Source organism: Crinia signifera, chromosome 8, assembly GCF_055691185.1.
Source record: "Crinia signifera chromosome 8, ASM5569118v1, whole genome shotgun sequence".
NCBI lineage: Eukaryota > Metazoa > Chordata > Amphibia > Anura > Myobatrachidae > Crinia > Crinia signifera.
Genome location: NC_139224.1, coordinates 146,058,027 through 146,079,325, shown reverse-complemented (window position 1 = coordinate 146,079,325; position 21,299 = coordinate 146,058,027). Strand labels below are relative to the sequence as shown.

Sequence of the window (21,299 nt, the reverse complement as noted above, 5' to 3'; positions counted from 1 at the left end):
ACTCATCTTATCCTTATTATTAAAGTGCATATGTTTTTCGTGTATAATAGTGTCATTCACCAATTTAATCCATTCTGCTTTTTTCGGGCAATCATTTGCCATCCATTTCCTTGCCATTAAAACCTTGACAAGTGTAATCAAACATTCAATCATATCTCCCTCCATCCCTCTCAAATGGTTCATTTTTATACCTAAAATACATAGCCTACAGTCTATATCCTGTTCCCTATATCCAATTTCCTTCAATATATCTATTACCTCCTCCCAGAATTTTTTTATTGCATTGCATTGCCAAATCATATGAAAAAAAGTTCCAGGGCTGTTCTTACATTTTGGGCATATGGCGCTCCTGTTCCCATCATAGCGATTGATTTGAATTGGAGTGACGTATGCCCGATGAGTAATAAAATATTGAATTTGTTGAAATTTTATGGACTTAGTAGCTCGATTAAGTGATGATATTGCTTGGGCCCATTCCATATCGGTAAATCTACCCATGTCTTGCTCCCATTTAGATCTAGTCTTTTCTATCTGTGGGACTGGTAAAGCTGTAATACATATTTTATACAGTTCGGCTATTTTTACTTTCCTCTCCCTACTTAATAATTTTTTAATCGGTGAGTCCTGAATGATTATTTCTTTGGTTCCCAAGGCTTCTTTCAATCTATTTCTTAATTGTATATATCGAAAATAATATTCCTGGGGGAGGTTATATTCCCTTTGAAGCTGGGCAAAGCTTTTTAAATTTCCTTCGTGATATATCTGATCAATATTCTTAATGCCTACTTTTTCCCAGGTTTCCTTGGTTTCGATCATATTGGCCATATTATTTTTATCCTTGTTGTTAATTCTACTAACCCATATTGGGCTTTCTGGATCTACCCATTCGTAGCCTAGAAGTTTATGAACTGCTATCCAGGTCTTAAAAATCAAAGACATAATCATATTTGCTGGTTTCATTTTATCACATACTAATAAAAGCTGTTTTAATTCTATGTTTCCATAGGATTGTAAAACTAGCGTTTTACTGTGTCCCTCTATTTGGCCATTTATCCAACCCTGGAGTTGGGAGATTTGAGATGCCATATAATATAACCGGAAATTTGGGAGACTTAAGCCCCCGAGTTGTTTTGTCTTTGTGAGAATGGTTAGTCCTAATCTGGCCCTTTTTTTCCCCCATATAAATGACGTGGTTATAGTATCTATTTGTCCGAATATTTTCCCTGGAATATGGCAAGGAGTGTTCTGGAGGATATACAATAGTTTCGGTAATACCGTCATTTTCACTAGATTAACTTTCCCTGTTACCGTTAATGGTAATTTTTGCCATGCCCGAGCTTTTTCCCGATACCACTTGATTCCGGGTATCAAATTATTATTGATATAGTCCTTGGGGTTATTAGAAATCGTTACTCCCAAGTATTCCACCTGATCGGTCCATTTAAGCTCCTTATTTATTACTTGGTGACTGGCGAGGCCTTTTTTTGGTATTATATTTGATTTTTCCCAATTGATTACCAAACCTGAGTACTGCCCATGTTTTTCAATAATTTGGAGTAGTATTGGTAGCGCGCGCGTGCGATGCCCAGCAAATATCATCATATCATCGGCATACAGAGAGATGATCTCCTTTTTGTCTAAACCCTCTGACCCTGGACTTGCCCTCCTGTCTATTTCTCTAATTTTGCAAGCAAGGGGCTCCAGGGCCAAGTTGAACAGGATCGGGGACAGGGGACACCCCTGACGGGTGCCCCGGGTTAATCCAAACGGTTCTGTGGTGTAACCATTCACCACGACCCTAGCCATTGGGGATTGGTATAACATTTTGATCCACCCAATGATTTTTGGTCCAAATCCGAATCTGCTCAACACGGCCCATAGGTACTCCCACTCGACGCAGTCAAAAGCTTTGGCTGCGTCGAGTGTGACCACCCGATCCATCTCTGATTGGGGTGCCTCCAGTTGGACATTTGTGAAGAAGCGGCGGATGTTAATTGCCGTGCTTCTCCCCTTTCGAAATCCCACTTGATCCTCATCTAAGAGCTGATCAACTGCTCCCTCAATTCTTCTCGCTATAATTTTTGCCAATATTTTGGCATCCATATTTATAAGTGAAATTGGCCTATATGATTCTGTCCGTCGTGGGTCCTTTCCTTCCTTGTATATCACCACAATCAGTGCCTCCCCCATTGAGTTTGGCAACCTTCCAACTTCTAAACATTTCCCGAATGTCTGCAATAATAAAGGGGCACACACGTCAATATATTTCTTATACAATCCAGCCGGCAGACCATCGCTACCCGCCGCTTTGCTCCCTGGCAGCGCTTGAATCGCCTCCTTGATCTCACTTAACTGTATATCGCACTCGAGCGCCACCATATCCTCCATTTCCACCTTGGGTAATGGAATCTCCTCCAGGTAATAACTTATTTCCTCTGCATTACTCTCAATACGGGAAGAGTATAATTCTTCGTAATATTGGGAAAAAGCTCGGGCAATTCCGCGTGTATCCTCTATTAGGACCCCTTGTTTATCAATTATGTTACTTATATTATTTTTCTTTTGAGGTAATTCACTGTTGATCAAGTAAGACATATATCTACCGGCCCTGTCCCCATGGAAATAACTATAGTTTGAATTAAATTGGGCTTGTTTTCTGGCGTTTTCTTGGCTTTCCCGAACCCAAGCTGATTTGGCTGCCCACCATTTCGATTTATCTATTTCAGACTTACTCTGCCAGTATTTTATTTCTAGCTTTTTACTTTCTAGTTCTAGAATGTTATTTTTTTCCCTGGTCAGTTTTTTTATTTGGGCTATTCGTTTGATCAAGGCTCCTCTCATCACCGCTTTTCCCGTATCCCATACTATACTCATTTCGGCGGAGTCCATATTTTTCTGAAAGTACTCTAGCCATTCTGTACCAAGTTCAACATCCGGGCCCATTTGCAACAGCCAATTAGGGTGGCATTTCCAGAGTCTATTCCCAACTTCTGCATTATCCGCTATTTGCAACATGACTGGTGAGTGGTCTGAAATCCCACGTGGGAGATAGTTGATTTTTTCCACCCGCCCTAGTGTATTATTGTCTGCAAAGGCAATGTCAATCCGGGATAGTGCTTCGTGGGATTGTGAATAGCATGAGTATGCAATCTCGTCCCCATGCTTCTCTCGCCATATATCCAACCAGCCTATATTTTCCATAAAGTTATGCAACCCTTTATTATTTCCCTTGCCAGATCTTGAATTTTTTGACCAGCGATCGATTGTGGGATTCATAACATTGTTTAAATCTCCTACACAAAGCAATTCTTTATTTATAGATTTGGAGGCAAATGCAACCGCTTTTATCAGTATTTCATATTGAAATGGGGGGGGGATATAAATTGCTAAAATACATATTGACTTATGCTTTATATTTCCCTGCAGGAACACATACCTTCCATATGCGTCAATATCTTGCCTGACGCAGTGGAAGGGTGTGTTCCTGTGGAACAATACTGAGACCCCTCGTGAATCATTTGTGAAGCATGAATGATAGGACTGTCCAATCCATGTCCTTTTTAATATTCCAACTCTTTGGTGTGTAAGATGTGTTTCTGCTAGACAGATAATTTGTGCACTATATTTCTTAACCTGATTCATAACAATAGATCTTTTCAGTTTATCATTTAAACCACGCGTGTTCCAATATATCAATTTAACCATAACTAACTTTAAGTTTTTTCTCTGAAACTCTTAAATATTGTGCTCTAATCCAAAAATTCATACCGGTGTATCCAATACCTCTATTCGTTATTCTCCGTAAATTGCCCATCTTCCTCCCCCCCTCCCTGTATGCCATCACCCCAATAGCACACTTAGATCCCCCTATCCCTCCCCCGCCATCCCCCCACCCCCCACCACTCTCCCCGTCCCCCCTCCCCCCCCTCCCCTCCCCGAACCCCCCCAGATGGAGCGTGTTTACCCCCATAACCTCATTGATGACTAGCTGGTTCCCATGAAGCGGCTTTCTGCTTAATTTTTCTTTACATTGACTAATACAGCATGTGGACGTCATTAGCCGCCAATTTTCTTTTGGTAGACCACCTAGTAACTCATATTTTTCTAGTTGAGAGGACCTTACCCTATCTTATATTTCTTCTGTTTTTTTTTTTTTTCCCCAGTCCCCCCCCTATACCTGGATCATGTAGCTAATATATACATTCCCAGACCCCCGGATTTCTAAAGACCAAGTCCTCATAATAAAAAACAGTGTCCACATAATTTCAAGATGATATACTATTTCTTCCGGCCATCCAGCCAGCTTGACACTTCTTCTGGGGTAATGAAAAATTTGCTTATACCGTCCACAATGACTCGCATCTTTGCCGGGTACAGCATGGCATACTGTAATTCTTGCTCACGGAGCCTTTTTTTAACATTTATAAATTTTTGCCGTTCCTTCTGAACCTCCTTTGCAAAGTCAGGAAAAAACATGATGTTGGACCCATGGATCTCTATTGGGTTTTTTCCCCGGGCAAGCCGTAGAATAACATCCCTATCGCGAAAATTTAGAATTTTTGCAATCATAGCCCTGGGGGAAGCACCTGGGGGACCTGGTCGTAAGGGGATTCTATGGGCCCGTTCAACACAAAACACATTGGAGAAGGCCTCTTTTCCAAATTGAGTAGTTAACCAGTTCTCTAGCCATTTTTGCGGGTCTACACCTTCAGTTTTCTCGGGGATCCCGACAATTCTTATATTATTCCTACGAGCCCGACCTTCAACTTCTGTCAGCTGACTCTGTAGATCTTTTATTATATGCATGTTATTATTTAGTTGTGTCTCCATCTTAATTTGTCTGTCCTCTATTGTTGAGATCCTTTTTTCAGTCTCCTCCACCCTTAGTTGGATCTTTTGTAAGTCCTGTCTAATCAGGCCAATCTCTGCCTGTGTTTGAGAGATTTTTTCCCCAATTCTGGTCTCACTTCCCGTTATTGCCTCTAATAACTGTTGTAGGGTAGGTTCTCCAGATGTTTCTAATGGTACCTGATTACCCATAACCGAGGTGTTTGGGGATAAGGACTCCCGCATCTCCTTGTTCCTAGTTTGGGCACTCGTTCCGCTAGCAAAGCGTGCCAGCTTTGCAGCTGCTGTCGTCTGCGTAGTTTTCCCCATATTTTAATTTAGCAGGTGTTTAATTAATTAAGTGAAGTCCCTTTTGTAGAGCTGCTAGAGAATGTATTATGCAGCTTATAGTGCACACACTACACCTGTAGACATGGGGAATTTTTTTTTAACGTTGCTCTGTCCAGGTATCCCCCCCCCTCCTGGGGTACCGTCACCAAACACTTCAGGTCTTAGCCTAGCACTCCTCTCTGCTCTGGGGCTATACAGAATTCACCTCGGGCTGGGAGTGAGCGTTTTCACATAGTTCCACGTTATGTGGATTGGGGACCAAAAAAGGGAGTCTCAGCACATAACTGGTCAATTGGGTACAGTTCCTTTCATGCTGCCATTTTATATATTGTTATGAAGGCGAAAATAGTGCTCCGCTGCGTTTGCAGCTACTCACGTGCCGCCCGGGCTCTTGATGCTACTGCGTAATTCTCTTGTGCCCACTTGTAGCCTCGTGCTTGTCGGCGTCTGGAGCGAGCCCAGCGGTAGGTGTATGTCCGCAGCGCTGGCCGGTATGGCGTAGCGCAGGCTCCAGCTCCTTCCCTTCCTCGGTTCCCAGCCTCGCGTCCTGCTGCCGATTGGGGTCTTCACCTGGTGTAGGGGGGGGGGGTTGAAGGGGCTTAGGGTATCAGGTATCAGGTCACCGTGCCCGCTTGTAGTCGTTCTTAGCGTGCCGCGTGCCGCGTTTGCTGTACCTCACTCGGCTTGATTTACTGGACGGTGCATCTGTTATAGAGTGCCTGGTAATCAGCTGGGCTCAGGTAATAGCGCCGTCGCAGCATTCAGCATTCTCGGCTGGTCTCAGGCAGTAGAGCCGTAGCAGCATTCAGCGGTAGTCACGGCCTCCATCTCACACGCTCCCTGCCGCCTCTTGCTCACCAGCGTGTTATGTCATCACGTCTGAGGTCACCGCCCCCCTGAGTATTTAGATTCTTACAATGCATCAGTAATCTAGCCTTTATCTGAAACACATTGCAATTGTATTTTTGCTGACCTTCTATATTGGTTTCAGGCAGCGTTTATGCAGGTGGATCTTATTGTGCCAATATGGACAGTGGGTGATTTAGTATTTTCACAGATACATATTACAGTGTGTGGATCCTTAAATTCTTGTTATACTCAATTCAGTATTCATTAGTGGTGTTGGTATTTAGTGTGTTGGGTTCTATACCCTTTTGTGATGGTTGGCATCTATATCAGTTACATGCGTGTCCCTGCATGTGGGTCCACGCTTATCTATTTGGTGAGTACCAAAGTATTCCCACTGTAATAGGCAACCGTATTATATTATTACTGGCGTCCTTCTCCTTTGAACAGAGTGACAGAGATGGATGTGCCGCTTATACTTTTAAATGTTAATAGCACATTAGTTTACATATTTACTGTGTCAGTTATACAAACATTTGTTGGCTAAATTGAGTGCTTAGTAATTTGCACAATGTTCACTAGGAGTTAATTTGTTTATTACAGTTGGGGTTGTATCGGTGGTAGGCGCTTGTGCGTGCCACAGTATTCTCCCTGTGATCGGCAGCCGTGTATATCTTTGTTAACACAAGCGTCCTTCTCCTTCAAAATAATGCAGTATGGATATGTGTGCCGCTTGCTCTTTTAGATGCGGTTTTCAATATTGGTGACATTTTAGCAGGCACTTATTTTCCAAATGACTGCTTTATAATTCATGCTGTATTTATTAAGTGCCTGTATTCAAGACTATTGATGCCGCAATTTCACACTATAGGAGGTATCCCTCAATTGTTCTTATTACTGAAATGAGATTATTTGATACTTTGATTTCGATCACAACACTGGGTTAATGATTAATTATTTATATACTAGCAGTATAGGAGTCGGGCTTTGCTTGTATAGTGGTGCTACCTGTTTTTTGTTCTGGTTTTTTTTCACCTGCACTGGCACTATCCGCACTTTGGCCCTTATTCTGATCGGTGCGGCCCGATCAGAATATGCGGCCACGACCGTGCAGGCGAATCCCCGCCTTCCATACGGATCGCCACCTCCGTCCGTACGCGGATATGTGGCGATCCGCATGAAAGTGGACGGGGATACGCCTCTTCCGTCTTGGGAGCAGCCCCTGCATTCGATGGTCGCCGAACATCGAATGCAGGGCCGCACGCTCCACTAGGTCCCGCCACCCAAGACCACACGGACACTTGTCCGTGTGAAATCATGTATGGGGGCGGGCAGCTGACATCCGGCGATGTCAGATGCCCGCCCCCTACACACGCGTCACGGCTTCATTACCATGCATACGCCCCGCGTTTGCATGGGAACGCCCATGAAACGCGGGGCGTATGCATAGGGTAATGAGGCTAAGTAGCCCCTCACGCCCCTCTACGCTCCCTGTGCGGCGTTTAAAGAATACGTGCGGCGAAATCGCCTGCACATGCGCAGAGTGACCTCTGCACATGCGCAGACGATAACCATCGGCGGGACGACCGCATGCGGAGAAATCCGCACCGATCAGAATAAGGCCCTTTGTAATCCGTCCTGATGAAAAGGCCTGCAGCCTTGAACATCGACAAGATGGCTATAATTTAAGTATGGAAATCTTCAATACAAACCCTTTTCAAGTTAAGCCCGGTGAGTGCCGCCTATTCTTTCCTATCCTATATTGGCTAGAAAAGTCCTGGAGCTAAATATAGATAGTTAGATAGATAGTTAGATAGATAGATAGATAGATAGATAGATAGATAGAGAGACACATCATCATTTTAAGGCTTAAATTTAAGGTCCTAAAATATAAATGAATTCATTACATACCAATCCAAGGGATTACAAATCTATAGGTCACGTCATCCTTGGGATCTGAGAAGTTGCAAGTGAAAATAAGCTGAATTAGTGAAACATCATAGAACAGTTAAGGGTATATACAGTATAACACATACAATTCATGTTGGGCAATGCAACCTGCATAACTGAAATGGATGAACAAACAAAAGCAATAAATTATTTAGCAACCTATTAAGATCACAAACTAGGGGGCGAGAGTACCGATATAAGGGCTCTGTCTTGCCAGATGGATTGGCAAATAGCCTAATCTGGTGGGAAGTGGGGACATGTTAGTGTGCCGGAGGAGGGAGGGACATGTTGTTGGGCAGGGGGCACTCTATGTGGAATACATACGGATGACTAGGGCAGCGGTTCTCTAACTGTGGGTCCTGACCCCAAAGTCGATCCCGACCTACTCAGCATGGGGTCGCGACTCCATGTTGCTGTCCATCAGGCTGATGACTTCTCTAATCAGAGGTGTACCTATGATTCATAGGCCCCATAGCAAAAGTTTGTAAGGGCCCCCTAATTAGCAACTGATGGTGATGTATGTAAAACATATTAATTACACAGCAACGATGGCCCCCCTTCAACTCTGGGCCCCATAGCACCTGCATCCCTTGCACCTATGGTAGTTACACCTTTGTCTCTAATCTCAGTCAGTGATTTAAGGAGTCTAGAAAATCTGTTGAATTGTCTGTTACTTCAGGCTCCCATCAGTCTGTGCCTCCACAATGCTGCCATGTATGTGCTGTGCTGTCTGCTGCCTACACCTGTGGTGTGATGACATTCTGCTGTAACTTACTGGGATCCTGTCATTATTTTTATTGTCTGATGGGGTCCAAGAGCAAAATAGTAGGACCCCTGCATTAGGGCATGGTGGGAGAATAAAATAGTGTGCCTGAAGCATGGCGAGCGTAGCGAGGGGACGCAGTGCTACATTTTAGTATCCATGTTGACTGTGTTGACATTTTTAACCAAAATTTAAAACAAAACACCATGTCAACCTAATGCTTGTGCTGACATTTTTTGCATGTCAACCTTTTTGCTTCTTGTTTGTCGACCTAACGGTGTCACCTTAATGGTTGTCGACCTTTATGGTGTTGACCCCTTGTCCCACACCCATTGTACAGTGACATCATCCTCCATACATGCAGTCATCAACGACATAGCCAAACTTGTGCTGCATGTACAGATGATGGAGCACACATTGTTAACGATATTGAGGGTTACATACTGGACGATATTACACACTATACTGTTTAGAAGGGACACATTTAAAATATCGCTTTATGTTTATGGGGTTTAAGACTTTGCTTATGTGGCTGCTAGATTTAAAGCCGTCGATCACTTTTCAGGAAAAACCAAGTTGATTTTGCCTTAAAAGGATTTCGGCTTTAAATCTAGTGCTGCCTATTTTTGTCAGTCCTGGGCCCAATCATTTCTGCTGGCAGCCCTGTCTATCTATAATACTGTGGGTGGAATATAATGCAGCAGAATGTACGAACCATGCCTTGAAAGTGATTGCTCCTTTTAAAAAAATGTCAGCGTTCGGCCGGCATCCCACATTGCTGCCGAACCCGGGCGGCATTACATTCTGCCATGTAGGTTGCAGTTGTTGCTCGGTAAGATCTACTTGTTGATGACTACACCCTGGTATGCTTGTTCTGTATTGTGCCCTAATCATTTGTAGCTCCATATACAGTAAGTGTCCATGATTGGCACCTCAACGCTGGCACAGCTCTCCCTATGCTGATGGTACTCAGATCTACCTTTCCTCCCCTGACCTCTCCCCCACTCACTTGTGTCTCCAGCTGTCTCTGCTATGTCTTCTTGGATGTCCCAGCGCTTTCTTAAACTCAACATGTCTAATGGGGCCTACACACACATAGCAATTTAGGAGAATTCTCTAAGGGATCTCACTAGATGGTTTAGAAAATGCCCCTACATTGCTCCGTGTGTAGGGGCCATATCGATAGCGATGCCCGGCTCCACGTGTCGCTATCACCGGGGGTGATTAATATCCAGCATGCTTGATAAATCAAGTTAATTGCGGGGGTCGCCGAGGTCAGGGACAGTGTTCTCAGTGGAGGACACTGGCCCTGACAGATCACTCAGCACACAGCGCTGGCACAATCTAGCATTGCTCAGAACGCTAAGCAGTGTTGCTGTGTGTACGCCCCGTCAGACTGAGCTGATCATCTTCCCACCCTGCTGCAAATGCTCACCTCCCACAATCTCATTATGTATTGCTGGCACTATTATCTCCTCAAGCCCCCAATAGTCGACAGTCAAAAGGTTGACATTGGGGTTTTCACTTTTTTTTGTCCCGAATCGACGCAGTGGACATGGACACGTAGCACCACGTCCCCTCGCATGGCTTGCGCTTGCCATGCTTCGGACACAGTGCCGCGCTGCGCTCGGCACAGCCCTAGAAGATGGTAGGGCATGATATATTGCCTGTTGGCACATGTCGGCTCAAAAAAAAGTGAAAAATGCAATGTCGACCTTCCCCATGTCATCATGATAATGATATAAAACATCTACAGTGTCTAGGTCTTCAATCATATGGTCGACCACTAATGGTCAACAGTCGCAAGGTCGACAGGGTCAAAAGGTCGACAGAATCAAAAGGTTAACAGGGTTTAAAGGGTCAAAAGGTTGATAGGGTTTGGAGGGGGCGTGGCCTGGCGAGCTGACCGAGAAGACGTGCTTCACCGGAGCTCCTGCTAACCCGAATTAATATCACCCCCAAACCAGCCCTCACCCTTCCCAGTCCACCTCCCCATCCTATCCCTTGTCCCAGCTACATCACCCGCCTGTCCTGGTCCGGGTTGCGGAGCCGGGCGGCACTTTTCAGAGCCGCCGCGGGTTGCGGCCTGGTCCGGGGATAGCAGCCGGGGCCTTAATTTCTGGAAGCCGGACGGAGCGGCGACACATCAGAAGGCGTCGTGCGCGTTGCAGTCGAGAGACAGCTTCATCTCCCTCTCCTGCACGCGATCACCGCTACCTCCCGCCCAGCCGCTGGACAGCTTGGAGCCCCCTCGGGACGGAGACGGAACAGAGGGGGACCCCCGCCAGCTTCAACACCGGCGGCCGCAACTCCGCTTCTCTCCAGCGGTAAGGGAAGATCCCCCCCTCCCCGACCACAGCATATCCCCATTTGGGGAACAGACTCCAGCGGCACCCACCCCCTACTTGGCCGTGGCTGGTCCCGGCCATCACCCCATACATCACGTGGCTCCGCCATCTTCCCTGCTCCCCCACCATACCCAGCGGTCCCCTGCAGCTACATCCCAGCACCCACAGCCCCCTCTGGGACTGCCACAGATCGAGGCACTGTGCTGCACCTTGCAGAGCCAGCAAATCCCTGCTCCCTCACTATCAACTGCTGCACTGCAGAGGTCTGAGCGCTGCTCACCCCTTCTCATTCTCTCTGGAGGCTCTCAAAGGCAGCAAAACACCACGCTGCACCCCAGAACCTGCACCACCTCCTCTCTAGGGCATAATAATAGCCCCCTCTCCCAGTCCCCCCAGGGGCTGACTCGATCACCACAGGGGGCGCTATAATACAAGACACCCTCCATAGCTCCTGCTTGCTAACTCCCTCAATCTGGGCTCAATGTGAACACCCACGCCACATGTCCACCTCTCCGGGACTACCACAGCTTGTGATGTGCATGCAGTAACGACTTGTTACATTACCCCCCACGGTGCCTAGCTCTACCTGCTCATTATTTCAACAGTCAGTGCCTCATTTAAACATGCCCCCAAAGAAACCCAAGGAAGCAGCCCCAGCAAAAATAAGTATGCCAGCTGGGAAACCCTCCCAATCCTCACAACTGCAGACAAGCCCCATACAGAAGTCGTACACCCCGCTGGAGGTCCAGGGAACGCAAAACCCCCCTACAGGGCTGGCGGGTATAAATGTTGAATCCGACGAACCAGTTACAGTAAAGTCCCTCTGCCAGGTCTTCTCTGCATTCCAGGCAGAGATAGCCAAAGACCTAAAGCTAGCAATCCGCGAGGTTAAAACTGAACTAGTGGCGATCGGAGACAGGACGGATCATCTAGAGAAGAAAATGGAGGAGTTGGTCGCATCCCACAATGACCTAGTATCTTCTTATGATCGTCAGCAAACTGAAATCACCCAATTCAAAACCAAACTTGCGGACTTGGAGGACAGATCCAGACGGAATAATATCAAGATCAGGGGCATTCCAGAATCTGTATCCAACTCCGAACTTGAGGGCTACGCCACAGCACTGTTCTCAAGGCTCCTCCCCTCCGCTGACCCTAAAGATCTTCTCATTGACCGCATCCACCGCCTGCCAAGACCCAAATCAATTCCAACAGACCTACCCAAAGACACCCTCCTCCGTGTTCATTTCTTTACCGTTAAGGAGCAAATTTTGAAAGCCGCCCGAGAGGCAAAGAAATCCGATGCCCTCGGAGGCCTCCAGCTGTTCCAGGATCTGTCCCCTGCGACCCTGACCAGCAGAAGAGCCTTCGCCCCTATCACCATGGCACTGCGCACCCATGAGATCCGGTACCGCTGGGGGTTCCCTGTGAAGCTGATTATCACCCACGAAGATACCACCTACACTGTGCCCACCCTGGAAGCAGGAATGAAGCTCCTGTCGGATTGGGACATTTCTACTACAAGGCCTCAGGGGCAGAAGCGCCCCCAGCCCCTGCGTCAGGATTGGGCAGAAACCTGATGACTTTGGTGCAATTATGGACATCTTCTCTTGTATTTGATTATCCAAGCCAGCCTACCTTCTCACCTCCACGCCGTGGGTTGAGATATACACGATAAGTATCAGTTTTATTAATCCCGATTGGTTACAGGTTGTTAGGCATTGGGACGTTATACACTGATGACTGCTGTAAGTTATTGTTAACCTGTTGTTAGCCTGTTAAAAGTTTTGGGCTGTACGTAGCGTACCCTCACAGCAGCTGAGATATATACATATATATTAGAAACTTATATACAGTGCTGGCCTATCCGTCTCCCCTGAGGCCCACAGGTGGTACATTAGTTAAAAATAATGTGTTGTTTAGTTACTAAGAAAAAAAACAAAAAAAAAACAAACAGGTCGATGTTGTTACCGGAGAGGTGGCCCTCCTCTCTTCCCTGATTTACAGAGAAGCTAGGCCGCCACCCCCACAACCCCTAGATACTACTGCATGAAAAACTTTTCTCTTTCCCCTGCAGTAGTCATGCGGGTCCTAGTTGACGGACCCTTTTGTTTTACCTTTCCCTTTACTCTTTTCTCTATCTGTCACATGTTCCCCCCCCCCCCCCCGGACTGCATTCCTTACCGCTAATCCGCCTGACTCACAGTTCCCCCCCAAGGACACAGCCGACATACCCACAGCACCTTTTAAGGATACACTATGCCTAAGCTACTATCTTTGAATGTTAAGGGGTTAAATTCCCCACATAAACGCAGGATGGCTCTATCCTACTTTCACAAACAGAGGGCGGACATAGTGGCCCTCCAGGAGACGCACTTCGCCGCCCTGAACCCACCCATGTTTAAAGATTCTAACTACCCGACAGCCTACTATGCAAATGGCCCTTTCAAGCGCAATGGGGTTGCTATCCTTTTTAACCGCCACACTCCTTTTACATGCCATACCCATACGGCTGATAAGAACGGCAGATACCTGATCCTTACCGGTCTACTAGAAGACAGACTGACGACCATTGTATCTATTTACGCCCCCAACACAAACCAAGTTGCCTTCCTCCGCAAACTTCTTCTCCTTGTACAAAAAACCTCAAAAGGCTCATTGATATTGCTTGGTGATTTTAATTTAGTCCTTGACCCCCGCCTGGATAAATCCCGCCTCCCCCCTACCCACCATTCGCATTCGGATAACCAATCGACAGCCTTTCGTAACTTACTCCTAGAATTCGATTTGTATGACATCTGGCGAACAACTTACCCGACCGGCCGAGAATACACTTTCCACTCCCAAGTCCACAACACATATTCTAGAATTGACTATATTCTCTGTGACAAATGGTCCCTCCAACACTCCGCACGAGTTGACATACTCCCCATCACCTGGTCCGACCATGCCCCTGTGGTATGGCATTGGAACTTCCTCCCCTCAAAAATCCCCCCCAGACCCTGGCGTCTATTTCCTCACTTATTAAAAGACCCCTCAGCCAAAGACGCCATACTGAATGCAATTGAAGCGTATATGTCTAACAACCACACAACAGATACCTCGGTGATCAACCATTGGTGTGCCTTTAAGGCGGTCACTAGAGGAGCAGCCATACAAGCCGGAGCCTCATTAAAACGCAAGACTATTGCAACTCAAAAAGCCCTAGAAGCCAAACTAATCGATCTAGACGACAAGAATAAGATATCCCCCTCCTCCTCCCTGAAGATAGAGTTGGCGTCAGTACGAAGCCAACTCCAGAAACTACTGCTTGCCCGAACCCAATCAGCTCTAAACAGGATAAGACATAGATTCTACTTAGCCAGTAATAGATCGGGCAGAATGTTAGCCCGAAAACTAAGAGCTCAGCAGGCCAGAAATAGAATTAAATACATCATCTCCCCTAGTAAAGAAAAAATACTCAACCCTAAATCTATTGCAAATCAATTTGCGGATTACTATTCTAAGCTTTACAATCTCTCCTTAGACCCTTCCACACCACAACCCACGGAGGCCACTATCTGTGACTTCCTAAACAGCCTACAATTCCCCTCGCTCTCTCCAGAACAGCTAGAATCCCTCAACGCGCCTTGGTCCCAGGAAGAAATCCAGTTGGTCATTAAGTCACTCCCCAGCAACAAAGCCCCAGGGCCGGATGGCTTTATCACAGAATTCTATAAGTCCTTTAGCGACCTGTTGTCCCCCTACCTCAGAGACCTATTCAATGAGCTTTCGTCTACAGGACAGGCCCCTCCAGAATTGTTGGAAGCTCGGATTGTGACCATCCCGAAACCAGGCAAAAACCCTGCGTTGTGCCAAAATTACCGCCCGATAGCCTTGCTGAACACCGATATTAAAATCTTCGCTAAGTTAATGGCATCCCGAATTAATCGCTTCCTACCCGGACTGGTCCACCCGGACCAGACAGGGTTTGTCCCTGGGCGGCAGGCCCCGGACAACACTAGAAGAGTTTTCAACTTGGTTGACTCATTATCCCCAAGTCAGGACCTGCTCCTTCTCTCACTCGATGCCGAAAAGGCATTTGACCGACTTAACTGGCAATACATGCGAGAGGTCCTGTCGCGTTTTGGTTTCAAAGACCGGATTCTGAGCTCAATTATGTCTCTATATAGTTCTCCGTCGGCCAGGGTGTTCAGCAACGGATTCCTATCCACCCCTTTCCCAATCTCCAACGGCACAAGGCAGGGTTGCCCACTCTCCCCCCTGGTATTTGTTCTTTCCATCGAACCACTAGCTATGTCCATTCGCAACAATCCTAATATACCAGGTCTACAGGTAGGCCCCTCTAATCATAAACTGAGTCTATTTGCAGATGACGTCCTACTATTCGTGACAGACCCCACCAATACACTCCCCCACATTCACTCGACGCTGTCCTCCTATAGCGCTGCCTCTTATTACAAGCTTAACACATCAAAAACCGACGCCCTCCCGATTAACCTTGCGGAATCTCTCCCTTTCTTGAAATCCACTTATAACTACAACTGGCAACCCAATTCTATAAAATACCTCGGCATACACATCCCCCCAAACATGAAAGATGTATTCGAAGTTAACCTGTCCCCCCTCCTCACATCCCTTACATCAATCTCCAGATCATGGATGTCATTCGAAATCTCATGGATGGGAAGGATAGCGGCATTCAAAATGTCGCTCCTACCCAAACTCATGTACTTGTTCCGTACCATTCCTTACATATTCCCGAAAAAATCCCTGCATATGGCCTGACAAAATACGTATGGTTGACAAAACCCCCAGCTATGGCCCGCTCCAAAATGTCCCTTCCTAGGGCGTTTGGAGGACTCGACCTCCCCGACCTGTCCCAGTACCAGGCCGCCTGCCTCCTGGCCCCATCCAAACATTACTCTGAAAGCCCCTCACGCAGAGCCTGGGTGGAAATCGAACAATTTTATTCCCCGCACATCCCCCTCCCCGACCTACTAAAGATCCCTAAGCATATCAGACCCCCCCTCCCAGCCCTACTCCCAGCGACAATTGCCACCCTGCATGTATGGGATCAACTACTCACTACCCTTCGAGCCCATACGACTCTTATCACTACTCTCCCTATCACCACAATGGCAAAAATCATACCTAATCTTAATTTGAACATCTGGAAACGTAATGGAATCAAAACCTTGGGTGACGTGACCAACGTCAATACGATTCTCCCCTTCGCCTCCCTTCAAGAGACATACCTCCTCCCCTCCCATGAGCACTACCATTATCTGCAGCTGGCCCATTGGTGGAATTCCCACTTCTCCAAACGCCCCCCCCCAGAGGCTCACCACCAGACGGCCCTCTCCCGCCCCCTCATGACACTCTCTACTGGTGACATCTCCTTCTGGTACAGGATACTGATAACCCCCCCTGAGTTCACCAAAACAGCGGCCCATAAGAAATGGGAGAAAGACCTAGGCGTCCAGTTTTCAGCCACCCAATGGGGCAAGATTTTCCTGACCTCACACAAAATGTCCCGCTGCCTCAACCATTCCGAGATGCATATAAAATTGATTAACCGTCTCTACCTAACCCCTGAACGACTCCACACCTTCTGGCCAACATGCTCCAACATGTGCTGGCGTCAATGTGGAAATATAGGTAATATATATCATATCTTCTGGGCCTGCCCCAAACTCAGGGAATATTGGGGAGAAGTCTTCAACCTGATCTCTATAGTGATTCAGATAAACCTCCCACCTGACCCACTTCTAGCCCTACTTCACATATACCCCCAGGAACTCCCATCGGAGAAAACATATGTGCTCGGACACATTCTTATCGCAGCTCGGGCAACTCTAGCCCAGCATTGGAAACTGTCTTCCCCACCAACCCTCCCCCAGGTTATCATAAAAACAAACCACCATTATCTTATGGAGACCAGCTCCCAACTCTATTCGACCAACACCTCTCCATCCCACTCCAGATGGTCCCTGTGGCAAGACTACATAACAAAAGGACCGGGGACCAGGCTCTCCCCCGCTGACCCCCCCGGGCAACCACCCATGTTCAGTTTGAATGAAACTCCAGATCCAGAATCTCCTCCACCCTAGGTGTTAGACAATAGTCAGATCAGGCCAGGCCAGGATAAATGAGCCAGGATTATTTATATAGGCCCACCTCGGCTTGCCTTGTTGTTTTACTCGGTATGTGTATCACCTATATTATGTATAACCCGCTCTGCGTAGCGGAATGTTGTGCAGTGTCTCATGTATTTTATCTGTATGACATCTATTGAATTTACAAGACTGTGTTTTAAGTACAAGATTGTACCGTATCTAATTCAGAATGCTGTCCCCCCCCCCCCCATGTCCCCTCTTTTTTCTTTTCTGTACCCCATATAAAATCTGTGTTAATAAAAATTTATTGATGGAAAAAAAAAAAGGTTGATAGGGTTTAAAGCACATGCCGGCTGAAAATTGAGTACAAAATTGCATGTCAACCTTTTTCATGTCAACCTTTTGACCATGTCGACCTATTGCATGTTAGCATATATAAAGAAAGAAAAGTGTGTCATGGTGTGGTGCACCATAGAGAAATAATCAATGCCCATAAAATATAGCTTTTAATAAGACATCTTTAAAACTGGGAAATATAAAAAAAACATTCAAATGACAAACAAAGTGTAAATAGTGCGTGTTTAAAAACAGCACGTGTGGGGACTGATTGTGTGTTTTAGTAAGTCTCTATAGTTTTACAATGTAGCGTCTCAGGATTTGTCTATATATGGTAACAGTTACTGTTTCAAATGTGGGAAATATATCCTCTTGTTAAATTTGTTATACTGTATATACAATATTGTATATATAACAAATGTTTTTAAACACGCACTATTTACACTTTGTTTGTCATTTGAATGTTTTTTTATATTTCGCAGTTTTAAAGATGTCTTATTAAAAGCTATATTTTATTGTCATTGATTATTTCTCTATGGTGCACCACACCATGGCACACTTTTCTTTCTTTGTATATTAAGAGTAAATAATGCACAGAGGACAGTATAACAATAATGCACAGAGGACAGTTTAACAATTGTGTGATCGCTAAGATTGAGCAAGAGGGATAAAAGCCTAATCAACTGTTTACAATGTAAATGTTATATACTGTAGATAATAGAGGTAAAGAGGTAAAGAAAAATCGTTCACATCAGTATAAAGTTCAAGGCTACAAACAGGAGTTTTTGCTGTCTTTTTTTTAAAAAATGTCATAGGTTTTTATTTCTCATTCATGCTATTTCTAGGGATATGTAGTCAGGTAGACAAATCACTTTGTATGTTGCTAATTGCCTCACTGTATGTTTTAAGTTCCTCTTCATTAAAAACCCATAGAGGAGATGCTAATCTACATCGGGGGTGTGGTCACACTATCTATCAGTCAATGCCCCAAAATCCAGTGAGTTGCCGGTCTGCAGGAGGGCTGAATGTTGCAAATTACTGTAATTTAGCCCTGCCCCTAAGGACATCCAAATTCCCTGTATAATCTCCTCCTGAAGGAGATCGGGGAACTCTTCAGTGGGTGCAGGGGACTGCCCAAGAAATAGTCTTCCGCAAATTGCAGGAGAGTAGGCAAGGATGTAATGTTGACATTCATAATGTTGCCATTGTTCAGAAGGTCTACATTTAGCATGTTGGAATATCCAAAATGTCGACAAAATACAGATCTACATTGCACAATCAGTGTTAGTGTTCGGCTGCAGTCAGGGTTAGTTTGCAGCTTGGAATAAATATCATCATCAACATTGCCATCTTTCACATGCATAATGTCAACATGTTGAATATGTCAACATTATGTCAAAGTTTGACATGTCAAATGTTGACTATTAGACCCTGTCAGCGTTCTCATGTTGATGTGCTGAGTACTTACATTCTGTAATATATTCAATGCCTATCAGGCGAGCTGTGACGGCGCGCAGTGCCTATTCAACTGACCCCTGAACTCGCCGTTTCCACCTCACAAGCTGGAAACAACATGTTCGGCCATATACAGCGGGCTCGCTTCATTAGCCATGAACCTCACCGTTCGGGGGAATCCTTGCCATCAGAGAACAGCAAGGATTCCCCCAGAACATAGAATAGGACGAGGTGCCGGCGAGGGGGTTAAACGGCAAGGATGGCTTGTTTTCATCGAATCTCGCTAAAAACAAGCCGCCCTCGCCATAAAAACACCCACGCCGGCCGCATTGAATATACCCCTATATGTTCAACTGGCAATGTAGTTAAAATGTTTACAACGAAAATCTAGGTAATCATAAGGTTGACGTCAAAATGTCGACAATTAACATGTGGACACAGTCAAAAGGTTGATAATCAGAACGTTGACGTGGACATGAGGTTGCCATTGCCATTATGCTGACAGATTAGATGTAGACACAGCCAATGTCAACAATTAAAATTTTGACACAGTCAAAAAATCCACAGTCATAATGTCGACAAACACTAAATAATAATAATGTATTATGGTAAGTCGTACCCTAATACCCCCAAATAGCAACTTTCATTATTATCAGAAATGTGTGGAAATACAAATAATGCCATTAATGGACATTTGTTAAATCACATGAGTATTGAAGTTAGAAGGTGCCAATAAAATCATGTTGACATACTGTATTGGGTGAAATTTAATAGGATGGGAGATTCAGAAAGTGAGAGATTTGGTCAGAAATCGCCATTTATTTATTTTTTAAAGCAACAATCATTTACACTTCAAAAGTAAACTGGTTTTGCAGTGTAAATGGTCGCCGCTTTAAACCCCCCCCCCCCCAAAAAAAGACAATTTCTTACCAAATCTCTCACTTTCTGAGTCTCTCATCCTATTACATTTTCCCAATTGTGTGTAGTTGTTGAAATATCGACATCCAGAGTATACTGTAGGTAACTGCACAGTTTAAACATAAGCAAGTCTATATTTTGACCATGAACATTTTCAATGTCACCCACTGAACTGGTATATCAATCCTGTTTCTAATATTTCTAATATTATATATATATATATATATATATATATATATATATAGTAGTAGCAGCAACCTTATAATATTGCTAAATATACATTTTTAATGCATACACACAAAGATGCAAAGACCCCACCACTATACGTTGGCTAGGCGACTTGCATTCAACTCATTGAATCCTCATTATTGGATAGATATATGAAGCAGTGATAAGAGCGGAGAAGTGAGCCAGAGGAGAAGTGGTCCATGGCAACCAATCAGCACCGAAGTAACATCTATAATTTGCATGATATAAAATTATACAGAGCAGCTGATTGGTTACTGATGGGCTACTACTTCTCTGGCTCACTTCTCATCCTGTATCACTGCTTCATACATCTACCCCCTATGAGTGTAACAGAAACTTAAAAAAAAAAGTCAAACACCAAATAAATAAACATAAATCTGCATCAAGTCTCTTACCCTGTCTGGAGAGAATAGCCTTTGCGTATTCAGGGTGTGTAATTATAAGTGCTCCAAATAACTTCCCCAGCCACAAGGGAAATCCATACGTATACGTCTGAGCCCATCGTATAATGAGGTCCAAGTTCGATGTGGTCTTCAGAAACTACAATCAGAGGGAGAACACAGCAACATAAGCCGGGGTTAGTGGGGAAGTAACTGATACACTAGTTGTGTGTGTGTGTGATAGACTGAAGAGACCCTTACCTCACGGGCATTGCCGTATAGCCAGTGGCATTCAGGACCTGGGAAAGATTCGAACGTACTCTCCAGCTTTCTCCAATTCAAATACAACTTAAAGGCTTTAAACAGCAAATAAAAGAGACAGAGAGAGGCAGCCCAGCGGCAGAGCTCGCTGACACTGAGGGGGAAGATGGGAACAGGCAGCAGGACTGACAAATTCATAGTGAGAATAGTAGCCACTGGATGTGACAGACTGACATACAGGACTGGTGCTAGTGGACTGGTAGGAGGGCACTGGGATGGGATGGGAGCAGCAGTGCTATGTGTGCTAATGAGGGAGGAAGGGAGGGGACTGGCAATAGGTAATCCAAGGGAAGTTTATTCAAAGATAATGTAGGGTTTAACCCTTTGAGTGCCAAGTGAATTTGTCAAAATAGGTGTGAAAATTGGTAAGAAAACATTTTTATTCATCACAATGATGTTACATTATTTAGGAAATATAATTTTTTACACAAAAAAT

At 45.2% G+C, this 21,299-nt stretch overlaps 1 protein-coding gene across 1 annotated transcript in view; it reads right to left on the bottom strand.

Moving 5' to 3' along the window:
- LOC146027299 (cytochrome P450 4B1-like) overlaps positions 1–21,001 on the bottom strand; it is a 44,505-nt gene extending 23,504 nt beyond the window's left edge. The window contains exons 1-3 of the mRNA XM_083158232.1: positions 20,804–21,001; positions 20,558–20,702; positions 7,936–7,980 (exon numbers count right to left, since the gene is read on the bottom strand). Of these exons, the coding sequence (XP_083014358.1) occupies positions 7,936–7,980; positions 20,558–20,702; positions 20,804–21,001 (388 nt within the window). The remainder of the gene's footprint in view (positions 1–7,935; positions 7,981–20,557; positions 20,703–20,803) is intronic.
- Positions 21,002–21,299: the final 298 nt, after the last annotated feature.